General features: G+C 42.6%; 1 protein-coding gene across 2 annotated transcripts in view; it reads left to right on the top strand.

Annotated features, from left to right (window-relative positions):
• Positions 1 to 13,630, top strand: part of LOC112226758 (phospholipid phosphatase 3) — a 37,341-nt gene extending 23,711 nt beyond the window's left edge. For both annotated transcript variants that reach the window (XM_024391282.2, XM_024391283.2), the window contains 5 exons: positions 3,427 to 3,584; positions 7,291 to 7,571; positions 7,819 to 7,876; positions 7,984 to 8,160; positions 11,826 to 13,630. In XM_024391282.2, the coding sequence (XP_024247050.1) occupies positions 3,427 to 3,584; positions 7,291 to 7,571; positions 7,819 to 7,876; positions 7,984 to 8,160; positions 11,826 to 11,954 (803 nt within the window). In that variant the 3' untranslated portion in view covers positions 11,955 to 13,630. The remainder of the gene's footprint in view (positions 1 to 3,426; positions 3,585 to 7,290; positions 7,572 to 7,818; positions 7,877 to 7,983; positions 8,161 to 11,825) is intronic.
• Positions 13,631 to 13,852: the final 222 nt, after the last annotated feature.

Raw genomic sequence — 13,852 nt, forward strand, 5'->3', positions numbered from 1 at the left:
CGCTTGTGCGAAGTGGGAAGGGAAAGGGAGGAAGACGGGAAATCCCAAGATGCCTTGAAGAATGCTGATGCTGCACTGTCTGGTGGCAGGGGGTGTGTGGAGGGCCTCAGAGGCAAGACAACACAGCTGAATCATGGGAAGAACAGACTTGGTAACATCTTAAATTACTCACTCCATTTTTGTTTCTGTCACCTGTTAGGGGTCAGGACCCGACTGTGGCGTTTCTGTTCCTTAATGAGCTCAGAGAGAGCGAGAGAGAGAGAGAGTCAGCCATCTTTTACTTGTATTTAACTTCCTCTCTTTTGTACTCTCCGGCCCGCCTGAGTCTTGGATCTGTTCATGTGCATAAAGGCAGTCAAGGGAGGTCAGAACCCCGGGATGAATGCTTTTCACATTCATAGCAGTGTTGAGCCCAGCGGCCAGGGACCTCTTTTCTTTCCATTGCCCTACATCAGCAAGCAGCAGCCCTAAGCTGCCAAGCACTGTGCTGTGAGAGGAATGCCTGCTGATTCCCTCCCATCATAAGGGCAATGAAAAAGGCTGACAGACCACAGTTAAGATCGGGCGGTACTTAAAGTGTGTTTTCTCTCTACTAGAGCGCTAACACCTCTGAAAACCCCAAGTTTCAAATGGCTTGAATATAAATAGTAAAAACAGTAATGGTAATAATGTGAATACTGTTGAATCTTGGATTTGAGGGAGGGAGGCCAGTGGAGGAGTGGTTAGGGTCTGGTCTGGGGTTCCCATCAGGCAGAGAGACTGGCCTGTAACATGAGCCTCTCCCAGCTGGGCTTTCAAAGCCCAGGCAGCTTGGAGCAGGGGAGCAGGGCGAGGGGAGCCAAACACACTAAGGAGTGTGTTGACATTTGGGTTTGAAGACATCAAACCCCCTGCCTTAGCTCTGCAGTACCCAGTACCCAGGCCAGCACCCCCAGTTTGACCTCTTCCTCCCAACCCTCACCCCATCCTCAGCCTTTACCCAGAGAGAAAAGGGGGTAGGGATGGATCAGAGAGAGAGAGAGCAAATGTTTGACTTTCTTTGTATTCATACATTTCAAAATCATTCAAGGGGTTCACTTCAAAGCTTCAAACATCAGTTAAAGGTCCACTTGGATGAGATCGAGAGAGTAAGCTTTCCAATTCTGTCAGGGGGTTGGAGAGTCCTCTCCTGGGTACTATTTTTCCCCTTTATCTGTAAAAGTTCCTCTCCAGTTTTGGGGAAATGATTGGTCCTCTTGGTCTGCGTTATATTTTCTCATGCAATATGTTTGTTGTTATTTTTTTAGACAAGTGGTTTTACCTCTAAAAGTGGTGAAATACACTCATTCGATTTGGACAAAAACACCCTTCAGTCACATTTGTCTCAGCCTTCCACATCAGTTATCTGCGATGGATACCATTTAGCCCTTTTAGTACTAGCTGCCCCCGTTTGCTGTTGGTTTTTCATAGTATGATGGACGTTACAGATTCTAACAATGACAGATTTTTCCCTTTCTTGGCTGCCAAGTCAGTGCACTTCATTTTGTTTATTCGATATTTCGATGAGTTGCTGTCATAAAAAGGAAAATCCACCCCAAAAAAACAATATATATATATTTTTTTTTCATTTTGGACTGTTGATACAGTCCCAAAATGTAAGGATGTCAGCAGTCGGGTCATTTTTCATCGTCTTGATGATATGGCCAGTGACACTGCTTCTTGAAAGTCCGATATCTTGACAACTTGACTGCTTACATGCAAAACATTTTGGGACTATATCAACAGTGGACTAATGAAAAAAAGACAAATATAGTTTTTTGAGCAGATATTTTCCCTGTAAAGGTGCTACGCATATGATTAAAATTTTATTTTTGCATTGTGATTTCAGAAAAATTTCCATAATATATCTGCAGTAATAGTGGAATGGTAGTGTTTCACAGTACTACTCACCTATTGATTTCTCCTGCCGGGGTGGCATCTGTTGTCAAAATGGGAAAGCTGTTCTGACTTTGTGGCTGTTTCATCTAGTGGAAAGGGCTCTGTCATATCCTGGTTGCTAAAATTCTGATTCCCTACAGTACACTATTCAGTGCATAAACTAAAAAGGTTAACAGTTTAGCAATCAGGAAATGACAGAGCGATTTCCACTAGATAACACAGCCACAAAGTCAGAAACACCATTTTGACAACAGATGCCGCTCCGGCGGGAGAAATCAATAGGCGAATATTACAGCCAATCACAACACTGGTGGGTAAGTAATACTGTGAAACACCATCCTTCCACAATTACTGCAGATGTATTATGGACATCAGTGTTATCTGATGGCAAAAAAATAGAGTCTGTATCACTTCAATGGATATTTGGTAGATTATTTGCTGTAGCCTACATATTTTCCTCAAACTGAACATGCTACAGGTACATGACCATTTTTGAGCACCGTATCATGATATTACATGAACATGACATGTTATCAGCTGAGATTTGTGTGACGAGAGCGTTTGTCAATGTTGTTATGACGAGAACTGCATAACAGTCACCTTCCAGGTAAGTGCCCCAGGTAAGTGTGTGGGTGTGTCTTTCTGTGTTTGTTTCTTTGTTCTTGCCAGAGCTGTGTGTGGGTGTTGTGGGTTAACTGCAGCAATACAGGTTGTGTTTGGGATGTGTGCATGTTTGTATGCCAGTCAGATGATTTGGACAGATTACAGATTACATGCAGTGATGCTCCTTGCTGTCTTTCTGCACAAGTTTCCCATCACACCCCACCAGAGGGGCTTGTTCTGTCAAAGACAGCAGCATCAGCCTGTCCTATAAGAACAACCCCTCTGCCCACCGCTGTCCTGGTAGTTGTGGGGTTCCCTGTGCCCATCATCTCTGTAAATCTTTAGCATGGTTCAGCAGCAGGAGGGACAGGAAACGCATCCAGGGGACTCTGATTCACTTCCATCCAGGGATTCACTGAATGTGGCTTTTATGCCGAGGCCAACTCACAAATGTTGCAGTTGGTGATTTACATTCAATTGATTGCGTTCATGAACCTAGGAGTAGTATGGGATTAGCCTTGGTGTCGGTCTGGCTATAAACATTTTCCAAACATGTTGGTATGACATCCACAAAGGAGTTGAAACAGACAGGCACCAAGGCTAGTATACAAACCCTATTGGTACAAAATGAACTCCTACTCGACTCATCAATACTGAATTGAGACCTAAAACCACTATTTCCTAGTAATTGGTTTTAGGTTGAGAACTATCTGAGTGAAGACAACAAGTCTGGAAAGATGCGAGTGAAAAGTGAGACCCCCATGTTCCCTGTCCAGCCATCGCTGTGCCGTCTACCTGTGGACACTCATTTAGGAGCACCTTATTGACCTTCTCTCCTCTCTCTCTCTTCATCTATCCCTCTCCCTCTCTCTCTCTCTCTGCCTCACCACTGCTGTGTGTACATAGCCGGCCTGCCTTTCCTGATCATAGAAACTAGTGCTGTACAGCCCTACCGCCGAGGCTTTTACTGCAACGATGAGTCCATCAAGTACCCGGCCAAACACGGAGACACCATAAGCGACGCTGTGCTTTCTGCTGCTGGCATTCTCATCACCATCCTTTCTGTAAGTCACTATACCTCACTGATTAGTCCCAGATCAGTTTATGCTATCTTGCCAACTCATATGTATATGAGTTGCCATAAGAGTTGGCAAGCCAGCACAAACAGATCTGTGACTCAGGCTATGTTCATCTCACTTTCCACCTCAGCAATGTGCAGCACCATCAACACTTACTGTACTGTGTGTCGACTAAATTACACAGCACGCTGCCCTCTGTCCTGGTAGTTGTGGGGTTCCCACTGGGCGTCATTTCAACGTGGACATTTGGGTAATATTTGGTTGAGACGTTGATCAGTGAGATTTTATTCACCCACTCAAAAAGACAGCCAGATGTTTGTTGAATTCCCAATGTGTTATCACTATGCTATTAACCATACATACTATATATACTATACATACAGTACTATATATACTATACACATTTTACAGGCACAATCTATTTTGCAATAGTTATATTTTGTTTGTTTTTAGTCCTTCCTCTGTTTCTTTTTTATTTTTTTTACCCCTTTTTCTCCCCAATTTCGTGGTGTCCAATTGTTGTTGTAGCTACTTCATGTCTCATCACTACAACCCCCGTACGGGCTCGGGAGAGAAGGTTGAAAGTAATGCATCCTCCGATACACAACCCAACCAGCCGCACTGCTTCTTAACACAGTGCGCATCCAACCCGGAAGCCAGCCGCACCAATGTGTAGGAGGATACACTGTGCACCTGGCAACCTTGATTAGCGCACACTGTGCCCGGCCCGCCACAGGAGTCGCTGGTGCGTGATGAGGCAAGGACATCCCTACCGACCAAGCCCTCCCTAACCACGCTAGGCCAATTGTGCGACGCCCCATGGACCTCCCGGTCGCGGCCGGTTACGACAGAGCCTGGGCGCGAACCCAGGGACTCTGATGGCACAGCTGGCGCTGCAGTACAGCGCCCTTAACCACTGCGCCACCCGGGAGGCCCTTTTTCCTCTGTTTCTGATGTCCATTCCAGTTTGATTTCTATTTGTAACTGTGCTATATCACAACATTTCTGAACCTATATACATTTTACAGACCCTGTATGTTTTACATTGTTTATCTTGTTATTAGTCCCACCCTTCAGCTCCATTCAACCCCTCTCATCTATCTCTTAACACCATCCATTTTGGATTTCTATTTGCCATATATTTTTCAAAATCTAAGTTAACTAAACTAAATGAAGTGATTTGATTTAGTCCTATTCTTTGACTTAGATTTTTGGTTGAGATGGAGACGGAAAAGCCAACATATCAATTGTACATTTCTTGAGAACCTGGAACTAAAGCCAGACTAAGTCAGTGCAACCAAATATCTTTTGTGCCATTGCACACCAAACACAATTCAATATCGCTTTTGCAATACAGTAAATAGCTTATTAACTTGTAGATAAGTTAACAAATTACATGTTTGATTGTCAGCTCCAACTAAACCAAAAATAATAGTTAAAGAATAGGATTAAAGTGCCTGAGATGAAACTATCCAACCAATAGATACATCTCCTTTAAATGTTGAGATTGGGTTGCATTGTCAACCAAACACAATTCAATATGACTTTTGTCAACATAAAGCCAACACATCAAGGAAGCCAATATATGAATTATTGACTTGACGATTACAAACACTGTAATTCACAGGGCTAGAAATGTGGTGGATGGTACAGGAGAAGAGCTATAGGCCCATTTTCCTTCTTCTGAATGTGACGCTAAATTCCATGTTCCCCCATAGACCAAGGGTCTTAAAATAAATCTCTGCAACAAGAAAAAAAAATACTCTGGGAGTGTTGGGGTTAACATTTTATAATTGTATAATTTGTGTGACGACTAGACATTTATGAGACAAGGCACGAGACAACCTCTTCCCCAACTTTGAATATCTCTGAGGTTACACCTTTAACAGTTACACAAAGTTAATACAAAGCCGTTTCAGTCATTCACATAGTTGATATAGTCTCAGTTCTTACACAATGAGAAACAGATGTGTTCTTTCTCTCCCATGAAGCAGCTGGGTTGGATCAACCAGGCTCTAAAGGGCTCCATGGTGGCGAGAGAGAAATGAAAAAATAAAAACACACGTTATGAGCTTGTACAATCTCCCTATAGGACTTTCCCCCCAAATGTGTTTTTATCCAAATTAGATGTTTTTCTGCCCTGACAAGAATTTCTCAATGAAACCGAGATGCTAACAAGAAAACACCCAGACATCCCCTTGTGAAATCAGAGCCCTGTGAAAAAAACGAGTCAGCCAGCGCGGTGGAAAACAAACGTGCCCCCAATGTGTGTCTGCTCTGGCCACCAAAACATCTGACATGTCACCTAGCTCAGCGTTTCTCCTGGTTGAAACCAGAAGTGCTGCCCCTGCCCCCCCCCTCGCTATCCCTCCCTTTCTCTCTCCCTTTTCATTCCCTCTCGTTTCTCCTTTGCTCTTTTACTCCCTCTCACTCTGCCCCTCTCTCTTTGTCTCTCCCCATTGACTCCCTCCCTCCCTCCTTCTCTCCCTCCTCTCCCTCACTCTTTTTCTCCCTCCCTCTCTTCACTCTCCCTCCCTCTTCTTCTCACTCCCTCCCTCTATAAAACCTCAAGCTCTTTCTCCTTCTCTCCCCACTCATTCCCTCTCTCCCATTTATCTGTGGCCAGGAGGTGGACTACAGGGGGGTGGGGAAGGGAAAGGCATTCAAGCTTGAACAGCTGTAGTGAGTTATTGGAGTCCGGTCCACGTCCCCCGGCCCTAAGTATGTCCGGCACGTCAATCATCGGTTTTATACGTTTGTTTATTTACCCACTTACTGAAAGCCTCTGCATGTGCCTTCCACAACTCACATACTCACTCACCCTCTCACCCTCCCATAGCTACACTGAACGTTATGCAATTTGTTTTTGATGTTAGTGGTACTAACCAAGGGTTAGGTCTGGAGTGTTTTTGATTGACCTTTCTCCTCCAAAATAGAGTCAAATATTTGAACGTCCTTGATGTACGGAACTTTTTCCCTCAGCTCATAGTATCGTTGTAATATTACACTCTGATTACTCCTAGTATTGTTGTAATATTACACTCTGATTACTCCTAGTATTGTTGTAATATTACACTCTGATTACTCCTAGTATTGTTGTAATATTACACTCTGATTACTCCTAGTATTGTTGTAATATTACACTCTGATTACTCCTAGTATCGTTGTAATATTACACTCTGATTACTCCTAGTATTGTCGCTCTATACTCTCTGATCAGTCTCCGCTGTTTTACTGATGTGTTTAACTGAATTCCAGATATATATTGGAAAACCAGATGTCTGACACTCTATGATACTCTCTCATTACGGAAATGAATAAGCAGTTCAGTTTTGTTGAAACGAGACATGATAACAACAATGAAACAATGAAGTACTGATATTGACTCTGACAGTAATTAGGAAGTACGTAACAGTAACAACATGATTTCAGCGGCCACCCTTGTAGATGACATGACTGCTGAGCCGTATATACAGTACATATAGAGGTGTGTGTTTCTACTTCTGTATGACTGTATCCTCTCCTTTATCCCTCTTGCCAGATCATCATCTCTAAGAGATATAGTCATGTCATCTATAAAGATGACCGCTGTAGACTCCGGTTGAACCAATCCCCATTTGACTGCCACAGTGGCCATCTTTGTGCTGTAGATGACATGACTGTGTCCTCTTCTTGTTCCTTCCCCCATCAGATCATCATTGGTGAGAGCTACATGATCTACTACCTGAACGAGGGCTCTAAGTCCTTCGTAGGGAACCCCTACATCTCCGCCCTCTACAAGCAGGTGGGCGTGTTCATCTTTGGCTGCGCCGTCAGTCAATCGTTCACGGACATCGCCAAGGTATCGGTGGGCCGCATGCGACCCCACTTCCTGGACGTGTGTAGGCCCGACTGGTCCGCCATCAACTGTTCTTTGGGCTACATCACAGACTACCAGTGTAATGGACCCGAGAGCAAAGTCCAGGAGGCCAGGTACATTACTCTGAGATTACTCTATTATGATTGTGAAGCATCTATGTGGTATTTATGAAGACTTTATGAATGCTCTATAAAGAAACGTAGCCTATACGTTATGTTTTGTTTAAAGTGGTACCGGATATTTGATTTCATACAAAGTGAATGCTTTGTTCAATATCCAGGCGGAAGGCTTTGCATTAGTCTTACCTGTGCAGTAATCTTCTAATTGCTATAGTAACAACATTGTATTTATCCTTTTCAGGAAGTCGTTCTTCTCTGGCCATGCATCCTTTTCCATGTACACCATGCTGTATTTGGTGGTGAGTTACTGTTATGTGTCTTAACCTCACACACACAAACACACATGTACACACACTCGAGCTGTCGCCCTGTGTTGATTCATTACCCATCTCTCCCAATCTCCCAGTTCTACCTGCAGTCCAGGTTCACCTGGCGTGGAGCCCGTCTTCTGCGCCCCCTGACACAGTTCACCCTCATCATGATGTCCTTCTACACCGGCCTGTCCCGCGTCTCCGACCACAAGCACCACCCCACCGACGTCCTGGCTGGCTTCGCACAGGGAGCCCTGGTGGCCTACAGCATAGTGAGTATTTGGACTTAGTGTTTACTATGTCCCCATAACTACATAGTACTTTACTGCATATAATGCATAGTATGTACTATAGCTATAATTTACTAGATAGGATGATAAAGTACTGCATATACAGTGCATTTGGAAAGTATTCAGACCCCCTTTTTCCACATTTTGTTACGTTACAGCCTTATTTTAAAATGTATTAAATAGTTTTTCCCCTCATCAATCTACATCCCATAATGACAAAGTAAAAACAGGTTTTTAGAAATGTTTGGCAGCGATTACAGCCTTGAATCTTCTTGGGTATGACGCTACAAGCTTGGCACAGCTGTATTTGGGGAGTTTCTCCCATTCTTCTCTGCAGATCTTCACAAGCCCTGTCAGGTTGGATGGGGAGCGTCACTACACAGTTATTTTCAGGTCTCTCCAGAGATGTTCGATCGGGTTTAAGTCCAGGTTCTGGCTGGGCCACTCAAGGACATTCAGAGACTACTCCCGAAGCCACTCCTGCATTGTCTTGGCTGTGTGCCTAGGGTCATTGTCCTGTTGTAAGGTGAACCTTCGCCCCAATCTGAGGTCCTGAGCGCTCTGGAGCAGATTTTCATCACGGATTTCTCTGTGCTTTGCTCCGTTCATCTTTCCCACAATCCTGACTAGTCTCCCTTCCTCAGATCTATGCCTCGACACAATCCTGTCTCTGAGCTCTACGGACAATTCCTTCGACCACATGGCTTCGTTTTTGCTCTGACATGCACTGTCAACTGTGGGACTTTACAGTTGAAGTCGGAAGTTTACATACACTTAGGTTGGAGTCATTAAAACTCATTTTTCAATCACTCCACAAATTTCTTGTTAACAAACTATAGTTTTGGCAAGTCGGTTAGGACATTTACTTTGTGCATGACACAATTGTTGATAGACAGATTATTTCACTTATAATTCACCATATCACAAGTCCAGTGGGTCAGAGGTTTACATACACTAAGTTGACTGCCTTTAAACAGCTTGGAAAATTCCAGGAAATTATGTCATGGCTTTAGAAGCTTCTGATAATTGACATCAGTTGAGTCAATTGGAGGTGTACCTGTGGATGTATTTCAAGGCCTACCTTCAAACTCAGTGCCTCTTTGCTTGACATCATGGGAAAATCATAAGAAATCAGACAAAACCTCAGAAAATAAATTGTAGACCGCCAAAAGTCTGGTTCAACCTCAGAAAAAAGGTTCATTCTTGGGACCAATTTCCAAACGACTGAAGGTAACACGTTCATCTGTACAAACAATAGTACGCAAGTATAAACACCATGGGACCACGCAGGCCGTCATACCACTTAGGAAGGGGACGCATTCTGTCTCCTAAAGATAAACGTACTTTTGGTCGAAAAGTGCAAATCAATCCCAGAACAACAGCAAAGGACCTTGTGAAGATGCTGGAGGAAACAGGTACAAAAGTACTATATCCACAGTAAAACAAGTCTTATATTGACATAACCTGAAAGGCTGCTCAGCAAGGAAGAAGCCACTGCTAGTAAACCGCCATAAAAAAAGCCAGACTACGGTTTGCAACTGCACATTGTATTGTATTTTTTTGAGAAATGTCCTCTTGTGTGATGAAACGAAAATAGAACTGTTTGGCCATAATAACCATCATTATGTTTGGAGGAAAAAGGGGGATGCTTGCAAGCCCAAGAACACCATCCCAACAGTGAAGCACTGGGGTGGCAGCATCATGTTGTGGGGGTGCTTTGCTGCAGGAGGGACTGGTGCACTTCACAAAATAGATGTCATCATGAGGCAGGACAATTATGTGGATATATTGAAGCAAAATCTCAAGACATCAGTCACGAAGTTAAAGCTTGGTCACAAATGGGTCTTCCAAATGGACCCCAAGCATACTTCCAAAGTTGTGGCAAAATGGCTTAAGGACAACAAAGTCAAGGTATTGGAGTGGCCGTCACAAAGCCCTGTCCTCAATCACATAGGAAATTTGTGGCCAGAACTGAAAAAGCGTGTGCGAGCAAGGAGGTCTAGAAATCTGACTCAGTTACAACAGCTCTGTCAAGAGATATGGGCCAAAGTTCACCCAACTTTTTATGGGAAGCTTGTGGAAGGCTACCCGAAACGTTTGACCCAAGTTAAACAATTTAAAGGCAATACTACCAAATACTAATTGAGTGTATGTAAACTTCTGACCCACTGGGAATGTGATGAAAGAAATAAAATCTGAAATAAATCATACTCTCTACTATTATTCTGACATTTTACATTCTTAAAATAAAGTGGTGATCCTAACTGACCTAAGACAGGGAATTTTTACTTTGCAGGATTAAATGTCAGGAATTGTGAAAAACTGAGTTTAAATATATTTGGCTAAGGTGTATGTAGTCTTCTGACTTCAACTGTATATAGACAGGTGTGTGCCTTTCCAAATGGTGTCCAATCAAGTGATTTTACCACTATAACGACACAGGATGATACCCAGATGCAGACACAGGAGGCAGATGGTTTAAGTCTCAGAGATGTATTATATACAAGGGGTAGGCAAATGGCAGGTCCTGGACAGGCAGAGATCAGTAATCCTAATAAGAGTCAGGCAGGCGTATAATGGCAGACAGGCTCAGGGTCAGGGCAGGCAAAAACAGGTCGGAACTGGGAAGACTAGATCACAAACTAGAGAGAAGGAAAAACAAGGAAGAACACGCTGGGACGACTTGACGAGACAAGACGAACTGCCAACAGACAGACAGAAAACGCAGGTATAAATACATAGGGGATCATGGAAAATAGGAGACACCTGGTGGAGGGTGGAGACAAGCACAAGACAGGTGAAACAGATCAGGGCGTGACAACCACAGGGGGACTCCAATCAAGTTGTAGAAACATCTCAAGGATGACCAATGGAAATAGGATGCACCTTAGCTCAATTTTGAGTCTCATAGCAAAGGGTCTGAATACTTATGTAAATAAGTTATTTCTGTTTTTAAGTTTTAATACATTTGCAAAGTTGTCTAAAAATCTGTTTTCATTTTGTTATTATGGGGTATTGTGTGTAGATTGATGAGGATTTTTTATTTATTTAATCCATTTTAGAATAACAAAATATTGTAAAAATCAAGGGGTCTGAATACTTTCCGAATGCACTGTAAAACATGGTGTAGTACTGCATGCAGTTATGCAGTCTGTATCATTAACATGTCTGACCTGTTTTTACTATATCTGTCACGTTTTGACTTTAGTTCCTTTGTTTTGTCTTTGTTTTAGTATGGTCAGGGCGTGAGTAGGGGTGGGCAGTCTATGTTCTTTTTTCTATAATTTGGGATTTCTGTGTTTGGCCTGGTATGGTTCTCAATCAGAGGCAGCTGTCAATCGTTGTCCCTGATTGAGAACCATACTTAGGTAGCCTGGTTTCACCTTTGAGTTGTGGGTGATTGTTTTCTGACGAGTGTTGGTATCTGCATCAGACAGAACTGTTTCAGTTTCGTTCGTTCACTTTATTGTTTTTGCTCAGTGTTCATTTACTTTATTAAAAAGATGGACGCTTACCACGCTTGCGCATTGGTCCTCCGATCCTTCCTACTACTACTCCTCATCAGAGGAGGAGGAAGACAACCGTTACAATATCATTTATTATTGACAATATTGACCTTTTTTTTCTTCTTCTTTCCTATCCCTCAGGTGTTTTTCGTATCTGACCTGTTCAAGCCCAAAGGCAGAAGTTCAGCTCTACCAGTGACCCCATTAAAGAACCCCAACAACCCCATGGCAGACATCAGAGAGAGGAGCAACCACATCACCATGGCATAGTAGAGACCAGTAGAGTACAGCTACCTGTAGAGCTACCTTCCGCTGTAGGTTTTAAACATCCTTTATTTCACCTACTGGTCTGTACTGGATGTGTTAAACAACCAGCGAAAGCAGCAAGACTGCCGACCGACATGTCTGCAAGGCACAGAGAAATAATGAGCTATGGAGAACTTACTTTGGAAAGAAGAAGAGAGAGACACACACACACACACGCACACACAAACAACACACACACGCTGTTTGAACAGCCAGCAACATCCATGTTTCTCACCATCTCATCTGACATGTGAATGTGGAAGAGTTTGGGGAGAAAATTCATATTTTGCTTTAATTACCCAAGGTCTCTATATCAAACCTGGTGCTTTGCAGATTAACTTTATCTTTATCTGCAGACAAGGAAGTTTCACAGACAGAATCATGAAGGAAGGAGAGAAGGAAACGAACAGCTGTGGAACGTGATAATGTCCGCTTGGCTTTAGGCACCATGGAGACTGGCTAATAATACCATCACATATACTTTGTGCATATGAGATACAAACTCATGAACAGGAACAAATTCCTTGATTACAGGAAGGATGTTTTTTCTTTTATAAATAACCTTCGTTATAAGTTCGAGCTATAGCACTATATCCAAACTCAATATTTTACTTAATTGTCACCACTTGAATGAACTGAAGTGAAGCTTTTCTGTAAAGTTTTGTTTTAAAACCAGCTTTTAGGTCTCCTGAAATGTAGTTTGTATAGAAATATATACACTGTAGATGGAGACTACAGAGAGAGGGATGTGGGCCTCTTTTTGCTGGTTGGGATGAGCCTCCACTGAGCCCTGTAATGAAGTGACTATGTGTGCCAGATGACTGCTCACAAGTATTAGGTCAGAGTATTAGGCATGTGTGTGTATGTATGTCAGTGTACAAGTATCCGAGTGTCATGTGTGTGTGTGTGTGTGTGTGTGTGTGTGTGTGTGTGTGTGTGTGTGTGTGTGTGTGTGTGTGTGTGTGTGTGTGTGTGTGTGTGTGTGTGTGTGTGTGTGTGTGTGTGTGTGTGTGTGTGTGTGTGTGTGTGTGTGTGTGTGTGTGTGTGTTTTTCATAAGTGCTTCAGGTTAAAGACCGGGAACGTAAGGCTGCTTCAACAGACGTTTATATTAAAAACAGGAAATCTGTGGAATTATACTTTCATAGACTAGCGTTGTGATCCATTTTCTAGTGATTCACACAAACTGTGCCAACTTCAGAAAAAAGAACCCCTTCCCTGTGTCACTATAGTATGCTCTGTCCTACCATGTCATTGCAACCAAACAGCATTATCTGTTTTATTTTTGTAATGTAAAGAACATTTTTGTATCAGAGAATTATGTACAATATCATTTACCTACGTTTTCATGCAATATCCACTATGAATGTTGACGCGTCGATACACGTGTTATTGTGTAAGTGCTGCTTAAATAAGCAGGGATTGACAAAAGTCATTCAGTGAAATGACAATTTGTGTTGTGAGTATTCAAACTTCTGTGAAATAGCTTTCAAGAAGACAGCTTTATATTAAAATACCTTTTAATATTTTTGTATTGTCCTTTTTTTTTTGTATATTGTACAATGAAAATATAAACCATATGGTGTAAATGTATTATAGATGATGTGCTTTGTAATAATAAAAACAAATTATTTTAAACGTTTTTGTGCTTTTTTGTGTGTCCTTCCTCACTTTGACTGGGACAAAGCCATAAAATATAAAAAATTTTACAGGCAGTTGATAATGAAGCTGAGCAGCTCTCTCTCTGACTTTGCGTGCGAAGGTGAGATCTGGGCGTAGGTTCTAGACTCTATGGTGGAGTTCCGTTCCGTGCTTTACTTCCTGAAGGGGAAATAGTGTGCATTCCAGGTTTTTACCCATATCC

Source organism: Oncorhynchus tshawytscha, linkage group LG28 (assembly GCF_018296145.1).
Source record: "Oncorhynchus tshawytscha isolate Ot180627B linkage group LG28, Otsh_v2.0, whole genome shotgun sequence".
In the NCBI taxonomy this organism is placed as follows: domain Eukaryota; kingdom Metazoa; phylum Chordata; class Actinopteri; order Salmoniformes; family Salmonidae; genus Oncorhynchus; species Oncorhynchus tshawytscha.